The sequence below is a fragment of the Carica papaya genome, chromosome 7, assembly GCF_054855325.1.
Source record: "Carica papaya isolate Zhongbai chromosome 7, ASM5485532v1, whole genome shotgun sequence".
Lineage (NCBI taxonomy): Eukaryota > Viridiplantae > Streptophyta > Magnoliopsida > Brassicales > Caricaceae > Carica > Carica papaya.
In genome coordinates this window covers 28950395-28962246 of record NC_142315.1, presented here as the reverse complement: position 1 = coordinate 28962246, position 11852 = coordinate 28950395, and the positions used below count along the sequence as shown (strand labels likewise).

Here is an 11852-nt window from a genome sequence, read left to right as displayed (position 1 = left end):
AAAATATTTATAAAATATAATAATAATTACGTCGGCGTGGTTGGTCGGGTTTTTTTCAGCACTTATTTATTGACTGGTGAAATGAAACGCGTGTCCCCCGGGTGTCCACGTCATCACGTGGGACCCAGTTCGTTGCGGGGCCCACATCGGTCGACATCGAGCGGAGCCACGTCCAACAAACGGACAAATACCACTCGTATTACGAGCATTGAAAATTCAGTTTAATGTGAAATCGCACGAGGCGTCAACAGCCTGTCCGCACATTACACGTAACACAATAAGTTAAAATGTATGACTTAATTACGCATCTAATTCTCCTTTTTAACATTATAAATGTATTTTATATTTGCATACTTTATTATAAATATAATTTCGTATGTACATATTTTTAATACTATGATTAATAAATTTGAAAATTTAAGTATTACACACGTAAATTAAGAGTGTGCAACATGTTACCAATTTTTATTTATTTCATAAAAGTATAAAATAATTAAAATTAAAAAAAATTATATCGAATTATAGTTCATCGTGACTAATCCAAATTAAATAAATTTATTTAATATATAATATATATTTTATTTTAAGTATAATATAAAAAAAGTTATAATCGTAAAAATTAATCGCTTAAATTTCATTTTATATATTTTATTTTAAAAAAATTAGACTTACCCGTAAACTTGGTTTATTTAATATTTTTTGAGTCAAAATAAAAATAATTTTTTTTAATGAATTTAATTATTTTTGGAAAGCATTATATTTAAGGTATTTAAAAATAATAATAATAAATTAATAATATTATTATCCGAAAATAAAATTTAGTTGAGAAATCATAGTCCAAGCTGGAACTGTTATAATTCTTTGGTAATTGTAGTACACAGAATTTGAAGGCCCCGTTAGCAGTTGGATCGAGATTGACCCGGACTTTCGAATTCGGTTCGGACAACAGAAATAACAGAAATTAAAGGCCCAATCTTCAATTGGGTCGAAATCAACCCGGAATCGAACCGACTGAATCAGAAATTTAGAATAATAATATAAATTCAAGGGAGAGGAATTGGTTGTTACGGACGACACGTGTCATCCAATTAAGGGAGACACGTGTGTGTTTCTTTTTTTAATTGAGGTCTTCGTTTTTGAGAAAATTACAAAACAACCATGAGGTACGCTGTTGTAAAATGAAGTAATTGTAGGGGTAGTATTGTAATATCAGTTTTTTTTTGTTTCCATTTAAATTTAATCCTCCACGTAGAGAAAACAGAATTATCTCCGGATTATAAATATCTCCCCCTCCCAAACACGCCTTATTTCATCAACCCCGTATAAACATAACTGTAAATCCAATCACCCTCTTTCTTTCGCCCTCTCTCTGTGTCGCTCAGAAAAATGGGTACGGCGGTTCTTCGCTCGCGAAACTGTATTCAAGATAGGTTTCGCCACGAAACCCTAACACTCGGTCCTCAATTAAAGTCTCAGCGCAGTTTTAATCCTAATTCTACTCGTGATTCTAACCCTAGCCACGCGTTTGGTGAGTCTCGCCGGAGAAGGAGAAGCCCGGTAGGGTTCCAAGCAAGATATTGTCCGACAGAATCTCGATCTATGGTGGCTAAGTTTCCAGCTAAGAACCTCGTCATGGGACAGGTCAAGATCCTGAAACGTGGCGAGACGTTGGGGCAGCCGACGAAGAAGAACTATCGCGGTGAGGGAAAAGAGAAGGTGCTAGTGAAGACCGAAGACGATTACGATCTTTTTCTCGGGTCCACGGATAGGCTGGGCCCAGATCCCGAGACGGTGCAGAAACAGATCATGGTTAATAGTGCATTCCAGGTTGCAGATGGCGTTTACGCCGGGTCGGGCTTCTTCGCGTCTCCGCCTCCTAGTTCGCTTCCGGTCCCTGGCTTTCTGGGGAAGAGCGGTAAGGGGGCAGCAGCAACGCTCGATTTGCGGCGTTTGCTGAGGCTCGATTTGGTGTAATTTGAATTAAGACAAAAAAAAAAAACAAGAACGGAGTCCATGGTGCGGAAAAGGCTTGACAGAATTTATAAAAGATTGATGGTGTTGTTCCTTATCGATAAGATGGATGCTTGCAGAGTCTCAATAATCATCCTTTATTTTTTCAAGAGGAAGGATTTTTGAGTGCAAGCAAATCCAAGATGGTTACGAAAGCGTTTTGGTCGGCAATGCTTATATCATTTGTCGCCATAACGGTTAAATCGTCTATTGCTTGAAGATTAGGTGCCTTTCTAATATGTTTCCTAATGTTTTCTCGGTAGAATAATTAGGTTGCGTTGTATGATGTTGTCGCCTGGACAGATCGAACTGGTCTATTTGTGGCTTGTACTGAAATGGGGTGTGCGTTTGTGAGTTTCTTTGAAGTTGTTTGGGTTTTAGATTTGTATTAGTAGCCTGAGCTGTGCTGTCAGTACTTGGTTTAGGGGATATTATGTTTACTTTGATGTAGCTCCAATATTTCTTGAATAATATTCTAGATTTAGTAGCAGTACTGTGTGGTAGTTCTCTCATTTTGATTGATGATAATGATGTTGGATCCAGCAGCAGATCGCTTCTCGTGTTTCGGAGGGCAATGGTGCTGATTTCTGCAGAATGTCATGTATAATTCATGTCTGCTCAATGTGATATGTTCATGGGGTAGGAAAAATCTGGTTCTTTGTCATCTTTTGCAGCCAGACGTTATGATAGTTGACATGTTTGTTTGTTTTTTTTTTAAATCTAGTACTTATTGTCAGTAAGCAGCAGCATCGTGGTTATGTTGAGTCTCTGAACATTGGAGCATATTGGATGCCATTGCCCTTACTGAAATACGAATGGTTAATGTTGATTGCTTCCCATGTGTAGCAGCAGGCGTTTTGGTTGTGGAGCGTGTGGGCCATGCATCTAAAACCAATTGAGGTTTCGGGATAGTTTCTCCTGTAGTCTTACCTTTTTGGTACTTATTCAATTTTACAGTACTTTATTGTTCTAAATCTCTGCCATAAAATATAAACTGATGTCTATCTTTTATATGTATATCTCTTATTATTGTGTGTCTATCATTATCACCTGACTCGTAAGTTTATGTAAGATATGATCAGCTGATTGATCCTTTATCTGATGGGAATAGTAAATTCATAGCAAGTTACCTGTTAAACAACGCCATTCATCTATAAAGAAAGCATCTATCATGCAGCAATGACTTCCTGTATGTAACTGAAAACAGAAATGGAGTTAGATCGATGAATTAGATAGCTGAATCGGCTGATTGTTGTGTAGTTTTCCTAAATTAAAGTTTATATTGATTTCTTTCTCGTATGGTCTGTGCTATTGGTTTGCTGACGATAGGATATCTTTTCTTAAGCAGTCAATTCACCTTTATTGAAATCCTTTATTTGCCCTGCTTTCCGAGTCATCACTTTAACTGATGTTATGGCAGGCCACAGAGGTGGTAAGATTATGTTGAGTTTCTCTCGGTACTGCCCACGAGCATGATGAAAATTACTTTTTCTGCAAACTAACAAGCATCCTACAAAAATCCTGGATCTTTTTGACTCAACAGCACCATGATGGTAGGCACTTCAGATACTTTTTAGGAATTCTAGGTGGGTTTTCTATAATTCTGTTAAAAACCCTTCTTAATTGTAGTATTGTTTGAACCTGAATTTTCATCCTTACTTTGGATTGCTGATGTAAGAAGGCTATATTTTCAGTCACGTTGCACACTTGTATCAGTGGAAATTCATTTTTCGGGTCAACTATGATATTCGGCCATTATTTGTAGACTTTCTTGAATACTCGAATTTTCCCATGTAGTTTAGCCTTCAGTCATTTGTGTATGGGAGTAGTACAATGCATCTTATGTCATCTGGATATATATTGAAGTATTGCTTAGAAATTCACCAAATTTATGGTATTGATACTCGTCAGCACTTATGCTCATGTTTATATACTTAATGGATGTTAGATTCGGGCACATCTGGCACTTTGATATGCCGATGATTTGTTTAACCTATCAGTTATCATTTTTCCGGAATGAGAATTACCAGCTCCATTTAACTCTATGTATCGATCCCACTACATATCATATTTTTTTCAGAGGAAATGCTTCATCATCACCTGCAGCATATTTCTTGTATTCATTTTACACTGTCGAATCACACAAGAGTATCCAGCATTCTCTGACAAGGTGATGTAGGGCGATCTACCTAATAACTAAACTAAGGTATTGAAATGATCGTGTGAATAATCAAAATAAGAAATCCGTCTATGTAAGAATACTACTAGATGGAAAACAACTAACCAATTGAATAAGCTAATTAGTAAACACTTACCATAAGTCTGCAGTTAATAATTTCTAAATGTTACAATTATATACATATCTCTTATTATTGAAATATGTCTGCATTAGTATTTTTTTTTATTCTGCATGACTAAGTTCTTTACTTTCTTTGTCCAAGGAATCAGGCAACTGGTAAGAGTGGTTGCTTATGTTCATTTGCCAAATGACAGGTATGTCATCTACATAATCTAACTTCCCATTTTCTTAGGATGAATTTTCTCTTAAGATTTATTTATTTGTCCCTTGTGAGTCAAGTGCATGGCGTCTTTCTGACACTCCTACAACTCTTTTTGAGAAATGACAGGTTCTTATATAATGGTCACTAGCTTGTTTACATTGAGTTGTTTGTTTATTGGCTCTTTTGAAAATATTCTGTAGCGATAATAAGTGCTCTAGGCATGTGGGCTTTTGTGCATCCCGCTGATCACCTTACTGGTTATCTTCTTAGCCAGAATTATCTGAAGCTTGCGCACAACTTAATTCATGACTTCTCCACTGCCTTACTTCTAAACATGGATGACTTCCAAGTTGCAGAGAGGCTTTGGGCGTTGATGTGATCCTTTTCGCCTCTTCTTGGTTTCTTTAGTCTTTCCAAACTTTTTTTCTTTTAATTCTGGATTTAGAGCTTGAGAGAAGTTCAGGAGGGTTCAGCTTAAATAGGTGTTTTTGATTAAGTTCTCTCACATGGTTTTATGTTCTTTTAGCTAGTTTGAAAATTATTTTTGAATATTGATATCCAGGCAGGTATTGTATACTGTTGGGTTGCTAACTTGCTAGGGGTCCTTAAAGATGCTATGGTATATTTCTTACAACCGATGAGTTTCTTGCAACTGCTTTGGTTTAAAAACGAAGATGCTAGACTCACAGGGATTTGGTTGCCTGGTACAGGATCTAATTTATAAGATTTCCCCCTCGATTCACAGTTTGTGTTATTTTTGCAGTCATCTCGCCTAATTCCATCGAGTTGCTTTGTCCATTGTTGCTTGTATCACTGAGCTTTGCAGGCATTATCCTTTTCCAGAACCAGTGCTTCCCCCAGATGAGTATCATCTCTTCTATTGGCACCCCTTTGGTCTCCGGGAGGAAGAAATAGACAAAGATTGTCATAACAGTAATCCAGCCGGCAAAAAAGAGAAAGATACCAAACTTAAAGGCACAAAGGAGCGAGAGGAAAGACTGTGCAATGATGAAAGTGAAAAGAAGGTTAACAGCAACCGTGATGCTCTGTCCAGCTGATCGTGTTTCCAATGGAAATATTTCGCTGGGAACAGTCCACCCTAGCGGACCCCAGGACCATCCGAAAGCCAGAACAAAGAGGCAGATCACCACCACCACCAATACTGAGAAGCCTTTTGATAGTTCTTGATTGTCCCCAAACTTCAGGCCCAGAATTATGGCGACTATAACCTGTTAAACAGAAACAAATTCATTTGAGGTTGCAGGAAATTTTTGTCCTGTTCTGTTGTATATTATATTTCTGTGTAAAACTGAGTACTTATAAACTTCTGATTCCAAAGTTTATAAGTATGTAGCAAAGGAGGTTTCTGCTGCTTCAAGCATTTGACAGGATAAACATGACCAGGTTTTGCGGCATGTTTGGGGTATTGCTCATTGCTTGTGTATGTATGTAGTTTTGATAAGGAACTGAGAATGATATACTCAGGTTTTTCTGGGATCTTATTGAACTTTTAGAATCTCCTTGGAAGTTCTTTTGCAAATTAAGGCATTCATTGAAAGAATCTTTTACCTGGCACGCAATCATTTGTATTCCGCCACTGATAAGGAGGACTCGACGGCCCAATCTATCTACTGTTGCAATAGAAATTAGGGTAGATGAGCAGAGAACTGCTCCCGTCAAAGCCGAGGCATAGAGTGAAGCGTTTCCTCCAAATCCCAAGCTCTGGAATAAAACCGGAGCATAGAAGAGAATTGAATTGATGCCTGTGAGGATCTGGAATGTGGGCATGAAAATTGCCATGACCAACTGTGGTCTGTTTCTTTTCTTAAGAATGTTCCTAAAGGGATGCTTGATTGAGTTAGCCAGCTCGCTTGCATCTATCAAGTCTTCAAACTCTGCATCCACATTATTGGTTCCTCGGATTTTTTCTAGGACTTGCCTACCTTTTTCTCTCAATCCTCGTTCGACTAAGCTGTTAGGTGTTTCGGGAAGAAGAATTCCTCCCACTGTCATTACTAGAGCTGGAGCTGCTGCAAGTCCCAGAGAGAGTCTCCATCCCCATGGCTTGATCCTTTGTGTTCCAAAATTGATCATGTTTGCTGTGAAGATACCTAGGGTTGTTGCCAACTGAAACATCATGTTCAAGGCTCCTCGAAGATGGGTCGGTGCCATCTCTGATAGATACAACGGAACAACCTTCATTGCAATCCGAAAAGAATTAGCATTTACATTTCAGAGTAGAGTAACATGAAAATGATAACTAGAAATTGAATCAAATGCAGCAGATTGGTGAAAGTAGAGGACCTGATTGCCAAAACCAATGCCAACGCCAAGCATGATCCTACCCAAAAGGAGCATTACTATGTTAAGGGCTGCAGCATTAAGAGTTGCCCCAGCAAGAAAGCTAATCCCTCCGCATATAATGCTGGCTCGACGGCCATAGTTTCTTGTAACCGGAGATGCTGCCAGTGATGCAACCAATCCGGCAAGATACAGAGAAGAAGTAAAGGCTGCAAGCCCTTGATTGTTATACTTGCAGTAGTTGTTCTCATGTACATGTTGCTTTTTTATGTATACTGGGTGGAAAAAACTTTCCAGAAATTCATCCATTGATGTTACCCCTCCTGTAGAAAAAAGGCTAAATTAAGAATCATCCCACATTTTCTCGGATGCCAAACAGCATTCTTTTCTCTTTATTTTTGCGAGAATTATCAATGGACCCTTCACAAATTACAAACCAAAAAAGAACCCTTTATTTTTGTAGGAAATCTGCATGGACCCTCTACAAATTACAAACCCGAAAAGAAAATAACTGTATATTTCAAGGATTTCTGTTACTTTTCACTTTACTTTTCCATAATCATCTTCTAGACCTTTTTATTGAACAGGAGGAAACATTCTTCAAGAAAGTTTCCTTATCATTGGAACAAAATCTACAAACTTACGCATCTTTTCATTGAACAATCAGGTTATGACATTCACATACTCTATAATCGTCTTCAAATTTCTCATCTTATCATGATTAGAAACAAAATCCAAAATTCGGCATCTTTTTCCAGATTGAGATTCAGGGAGATCATAAAAACAAAAACAGTACCTGAGATTCCGATGTCATAGCCAAAAATTGACCCCCCAACAGCCGCAACAAGGCAGGCAATAACCACAAACAAGGTCACCCTTCCTTGGTACTTGTCAGCTCTCTCCTTGGCCACACCAGTAGGTCCAACATGCCCTCCCCCCGCCATGGTAGATCTTCTCTAAACTTCACCAGTTACAGGAGAGTTAAGACACAGAACCACAGACACCCCCACCTGCTGAATATATCCAGACTTCTGGCTCAGTTTTATTTTATTCACGACTCATTTGAAGAATTCTTTGCGGTTGACCCACGAAGTATACATACATATATATATAAAAACACACGCTCAGACACTCACACGAGAGCCCTATACATTTACATATACACAAGTTGCAACCTGCTGACAACGCAAGGAGAAGAGAGAAGAAGAAAGGATAAAGAGAAACAGTTCGGTACGTAGAAAATTTGGGGGAAGGGGAGGAGAGTCAAAAGAAGAGCCGTAATAATCAATATGTACACGTCACCTCTTTTGGGAAAACACTGATTTGGATAAAATCTAAGGTAAGGTATGAAACATAGGTTTATTTTTATAATATAGTCTAATTTAATTGAAATTTAATAAAATATTATATTTTTATATTAAAAAATTATTTTATTAATAAAAATAATTATAATAATTTTTGGTACCTATTTAATTGAAGTAGATTATTTGCATATTTTTTTATGCATTTTAATAGTAATATACATATATATATAGTAGTTTAATTTATAATAAGATCATCTCGCATATCTTTTTCTTATCAATTACATTATTTTTTACCTCGTTGGTAAAATTTATAATTTTGTATAATAAATGAAAAATATAGTTAATTATTGTATTTTATCAAACTTAATTAATGTTTAATTAAATAATTAATAAAAAATTTGACTAAAAAAGGTATAAATAATTATTTAATAATTTATTAAAAAAATATTGTAATTAATTAAGTAACATAATATAATACAATATAAAAAAAATTATATCCGAATGCGTGTATTAAAAATTGTTATTAAATTTTTTAAAAAAAATATATCTTCATCCACATGTTAAAGTATCGGATGATCTTCGACAACTTTTTACTGATGATATTACGGACGTCTCTCGACTCATGATGTAACGGCGTTTTTTTAATTTTTTTTAACTTTTATTTTTATTTTAACAAAAAAAAATATTATAAAACTTTATTTAAATTTTATTTTTTAAACAAAAATTAAAGGAGATCTATTAACCCCTGACCGAACTGCCCGAAGTGACCCGCACAGTATAACCTCAATTCTGGCTGCGAGGGAAGAAGACCCCCTCCGAAATTCTGACGATGCTTCTCTCCGGTTCGGTATCTCCGATGACCTACTCTCAGTTCGGAGTTTCATGCTGTATTAGACGTGTCGCTTCACTCTCGCCATTCCTCCCGCAGCCTCCTCTCAGGTACCTTTCACTTGTCTCTGGTTTCGTTTTCAAATTTTCTTTTCAATGAATGTTCTGAAATGTTCGTAATGATAATCCTGTGCGATTGCGGTGCGTTACCGTTAAGATATGCAGTGCTTGGTGCTGGTTTTGCCGGGCTCTCTGTTGCTTGGCACTTGTTGAAGGTACAGTACTATTCTTTAATTTGTTTATGGTTATCGAACATGCGTGTGTGTGTGTGAGTAAATATATATATATATATATGTAGCTATGTATGTTATGCATTTATTTTTTTATGCGTGCTTTAGCTTTCTGTTCTTGATTTTTGGTGGAACTATGTTTTTAGCTCAGCTCCGAGGAGTTGAAGCTAAATATTGACATATATGATGAAGCTGGGATAGGAGGAGGCGCATCAGGAGTTTCTGGAGGACTTCTCCATCCTTATTCCCCCAAAGGTGAAGATTCTCATCACTTCCTGTTCTGGCTTTTTTAGGTGAATTTTTACAATTCTTTCCGATGCCGAAACTGAATGTTATTCTCCTACGATAGTTTCTTTTTCTTGTAGTATATTTGTAAATGGTCTGAATTTTTAGCAGCCAAGCTTCTTTGGCAGGGCGCTGAGTGTTGGAAAGAGTGTTTGAAACTTCTAAATGTTGCGGAAACAGCAGTCTCCTCCAACCAGTTCAACACAGGAACAGGAAAATCTGATATGTCTTTTGGCAATTTTATTGTTCGGAGAAGGTTAATCCAAAAACTTATTTATCTATATTTTAATAAATCGTAACTTTGAAAGGTTAATCCAACTTCTTTAATTAATTCAATGTGAAACCAAGCTCTAATTCTTCTTTACATTTTTCTTTCTTTTTTTTCCTACCAAACTACTTCAGATTACTCAAAAATTCTTACTGTTGATTCTATTGGAGTTCTTTGTTCCAGGGGTATCTTGAGACCAGCAACAAATATAAAGACTTTGAGCATAATGAATGATGTAATTAATCTCCCTTTATGCCATGGTAGTACCTCATTGTTGTGTAGTTGATTTGTGGTTTTATAGTGCTTGATCTTTTTCTTATTCTGCAACTAGAATGCTCAGAACTGCCTAGCCAGCTGTAGAATAGACACCATTGATAATGATGCTGCGCAAAATCTTGTGCCCAATCTATGTGTACCTTTCAACTTGGCCTACTATATGCCAGAAGCTGTAAATGTCCATCCTCAACGCTATCTCCAGGTTTTAACAATCAAATGAATGAATTTTATTATAGATAACACCATGTTTCTTTTTCTCTTCTAATCAAAGTTTCTTCTGTTCTTATTTCCAGGCACTCTTCCTAGCTTGTCAAAATTTAGCAAAATCTGCTGGGAAGCAGTTTCGTTTGCACAGGAAATGTGTTCATGAACTCCTTGAATTGGAAGGTAAGGTTGTGTCTATCTTTCTTTTTTCTGTTTCATTTAGAGTGGCAGCTAGTCTTTTCTACTTCTTTTTCCTCTCTGCCTTTCTTTTATGCTGATAAGAATGGCTATTTGAAGTTAGTAACCTGCGTTTATATAAGAGAAAATCATTTTTAACGACATCGACTCAAGGCCTGATACATTTGATGGGCAAATATTTATATAAGATTGCCGGGACTGGATTTGATGTCTGCTCTTGGTTGCCATGGATATATTGAAGCTCCAAATGCTTATCCTCTAATTATGAGTTAATTCAGATTTACATTTTGTGTATGCAGGGGAATATGATGCTGTAGTAGTATGTTTGGGTGCCAAAGTAGACATGCTTCCAGAGCTTGCTGGGAAGCTTCCTTTAAGGACATGTAGAGGAGTTATTGCTCATCTCGAGTTGCCTGATAATATTAGGTAGAATCATTTCTCATCCTTTTGGCACTTCTGAAGCCTGAAAATTTATGATTTATTGCCTTCAAAATCAAATTTGCCTGGAACATAGAAATTTGAATATAAAACAAGTCCTCTGAACTCTTATCCCCTTAAAAAATGTCGCTGTAATTGTTTCTCTGAATTAGATTCTTGACATTCTAGTCGTGAAAATTATATTTTAATTCCAAGAAGATGTAATAACAGTAGGTCCTCTAAATTCTTATCCCCTTAAAAAAGGTGGCTGTAATTGTTTGTCTGAATTAGATTCTTGACATTCTGGTCATGAAAATTATAATGGAATTCCAAGAAGTTCTAATAACAGTAGGCTTCTCATTTTCAGAAATATAATATTATGTACTGTTCCTAGAAGGCCATTCTTTTGTTGTAGTTTTATCTTCAACAAAGATTTTTCCATTTACACGGAGCTCATTGAGTGGAATACTATTCTCCAGGGAAGATTATCCAGACTATAGTCCATCAATATTATCGGATGCATGGCTTGCCATCCAGGGAAACCGTAGTTTGTACATGGGTTCGACATGGGAATGGAAATCAAGGAATTCATCACCAACTGTCCTGGAAGATGAAGCTTCAATGGCTCTTCACGAGCTCCTCCCCAAGGCATCTGCATTTTTTCCAGGCATAAAGCATTGGAGGTTCACTGGAGCAAGGGCAGGTTTGAGGGCAATGCCACCACTCACTCCCAATGGTTCTCTTCCAATTCTTGGTTGCGTTAATGACCTTGTAGGTGTAAATCATAGCTGTAAGTACTGGTTATTTGGAGGGCTTGGTTCGAGGGGTTTGCTGTACCATGGATGGCTTGGAAAATTAACAGCTATTGCTGTGCTTTCCTGTAATGAAGATTTGATACCATACGAACTGACCTCTTGGAAGAATATAAATAAATTATGATCTTTTCTTCTCTTTGGTTCATTGAAGTTCG

General features: G+C 36.8%; 3 protein-coding genes across 20 annotated transcripts; 2 read left to right on the top strand and 1 right to left on the bottom strand.

Annotated features, from left to right (window-relative positions):
- The first annotated feature begins 1294 nt into the window (after positions 1-1294).
- On the top strand, positions 1295-6038 carry LOC110815782 (uncharacterized). 13 transcript variants are annotated; one of them, XM_088208166.1, is made up of 6 exons: positions 1295-2235; positions 2557-2649; positions 2735-2947; positions 3431-3563; positions 4091-4216; positions 4452-6038. In XM_088208166.1, the coding sequence occupies exon 1, from the start codon at positions 1387-1389 to the stop codon at positions 1972-1974; it is 588 nt and encodes a 195-aa protein (XP_088064292.1). In that variant the 5' UTR covers positions 1295-1386; the 3' UTR covers positions 1975-2235; positions 2557-2649; positions 2735-2947; positions 3431-3563; positions 4091-4216; positions 4452-6038. The 13 variants fall into 13 exon arrangements, with proteins under 13 accessions (XP_088064292.1, XP_088064289.1, XP_088064294.1 ...); XM_088208163.1 differs by having other exon boundaries at positions 3431-3596; XM_088208168.1 differs by lacking the exon at positions 4091-4216 and having other exon boundaries at positions 4459-6038.
- On the bottom strand, positions 5154-8075 carry STP7 (sugar transporter protein 7). Its single transcript, XM_088208156.1, has 4 exons — positions 7609-8075; positions 6816-7135; positions 6081-6707; positions 5154-5740 (listed from the first exon to the last, which is right to left on the bottom strand). Exons 1-4 carry the CDS (start codon positions 7754-7756, stop codon positions 5225-5227), a joined length of 1611 nt encoding a protein of 536 aa, XP_088064282.1. The 5' UTR covers positions 7757-8075; the 3' UTR covers positions 5154-5224.
- Positions 8076-8867: 792 nt separating this feature from the next.
- On the top strand, positions 8868-11842 carry LOC110815689 (FAD-dependent oxidoreductase family protein). Of its 6 annotated transcripts, none has more exons than XM_022043593.2 (9): positions 8868-9055; positions 9162-9219; positions 9381-9489; positions 9631-9775; positions 9971-10022; positions 10119-10265; positions 10357-10450; positions 10765-10891; positions 11362-11842. In XM_022043593.2, exons 1-9 carry the CDS (start codon positions 8946-8948, stop codon positions 11819-11821), a joined length of 1302 nt encoding a protein of 433 aa, XP_021899285.1. In that variant the 5' UTR covers positions 8868-8945; the 3' UTR covers positions 11822-11842. The 6 variants fall into 6 exon arrangements, with proteins under 6 accessions (XP_021899285.1, XP_021899287.1, XP_021899290.1 ...); XM_022043595.2 differs by having other exon boundaries at positions 8901-9055; positions 9170-9219; positions 9386-9489; XM_022043598.2 differs by having other exon boundaries at positions 8901-9055; positions 9170-9219; positions 9648-9775.
- Positions 11843-11852: the final 10 nt, after the last annotated feature.

What these genes read in the sequence shown, in the direction of transcription:
- STP7 (XM_088208156.1), bottom strand. Translation starts at nt 7,756, where the DNA reads ATGGCGGGGGGAGGGCATGTTGGACCTACTGGTGTGGCCAAGGAGAGA. An exon ending in CTATGACATCGGAATCTCAG is followed by an intron (nt 7,136 to 7,608) that starts GTACTGTTTTTG and finishes TTTTTTCTACAG; the next exon opens with GAGGGGTAACATCAATGGAT. An exon ending in TACAAATGATTGCGTGCCAG is followed by an intron (nt 5,741 to 6,080) that starts GTAAAAGATTCT and finishes TCTGTTTAACAG; the next exon opens with GTTATAGTCGCCATAATTCT.
- LOC110815782 (XM_088208159.1), top strand. Translation starts at nt 1,387, where the DNA reads ATGGGTACGGCGGTTCTTCGCTCGCGAAACTGTATTCAAGATAGGTTT.
- LOC110815689 (XM_022043593.2), top strand. Translation starts at nt 8,946, where the DNA reads ATGCTTCTCTCCGGTTCGGTATCTCCGATGACCTACTCTCAGTTCGGA. An exon ending in AATTTTATTGTTCGGAGAAG is followed by an intron (nt 9,776 to 9,970) that starts GTTAATCCAAAA and finishes TCTTTGTTCCAG; the next exon opens with GGGTATCTTGAGACCAGCAA. An exon ending in TGAACTCCTTGAATTGGAAG is followed by an intron (nt 10,451 to 10,764) that starts GTAAGGTTGTGT and finishes TTGTGTATGCAG; the next exon opens with GGGAATATGATGCTGTAGTA.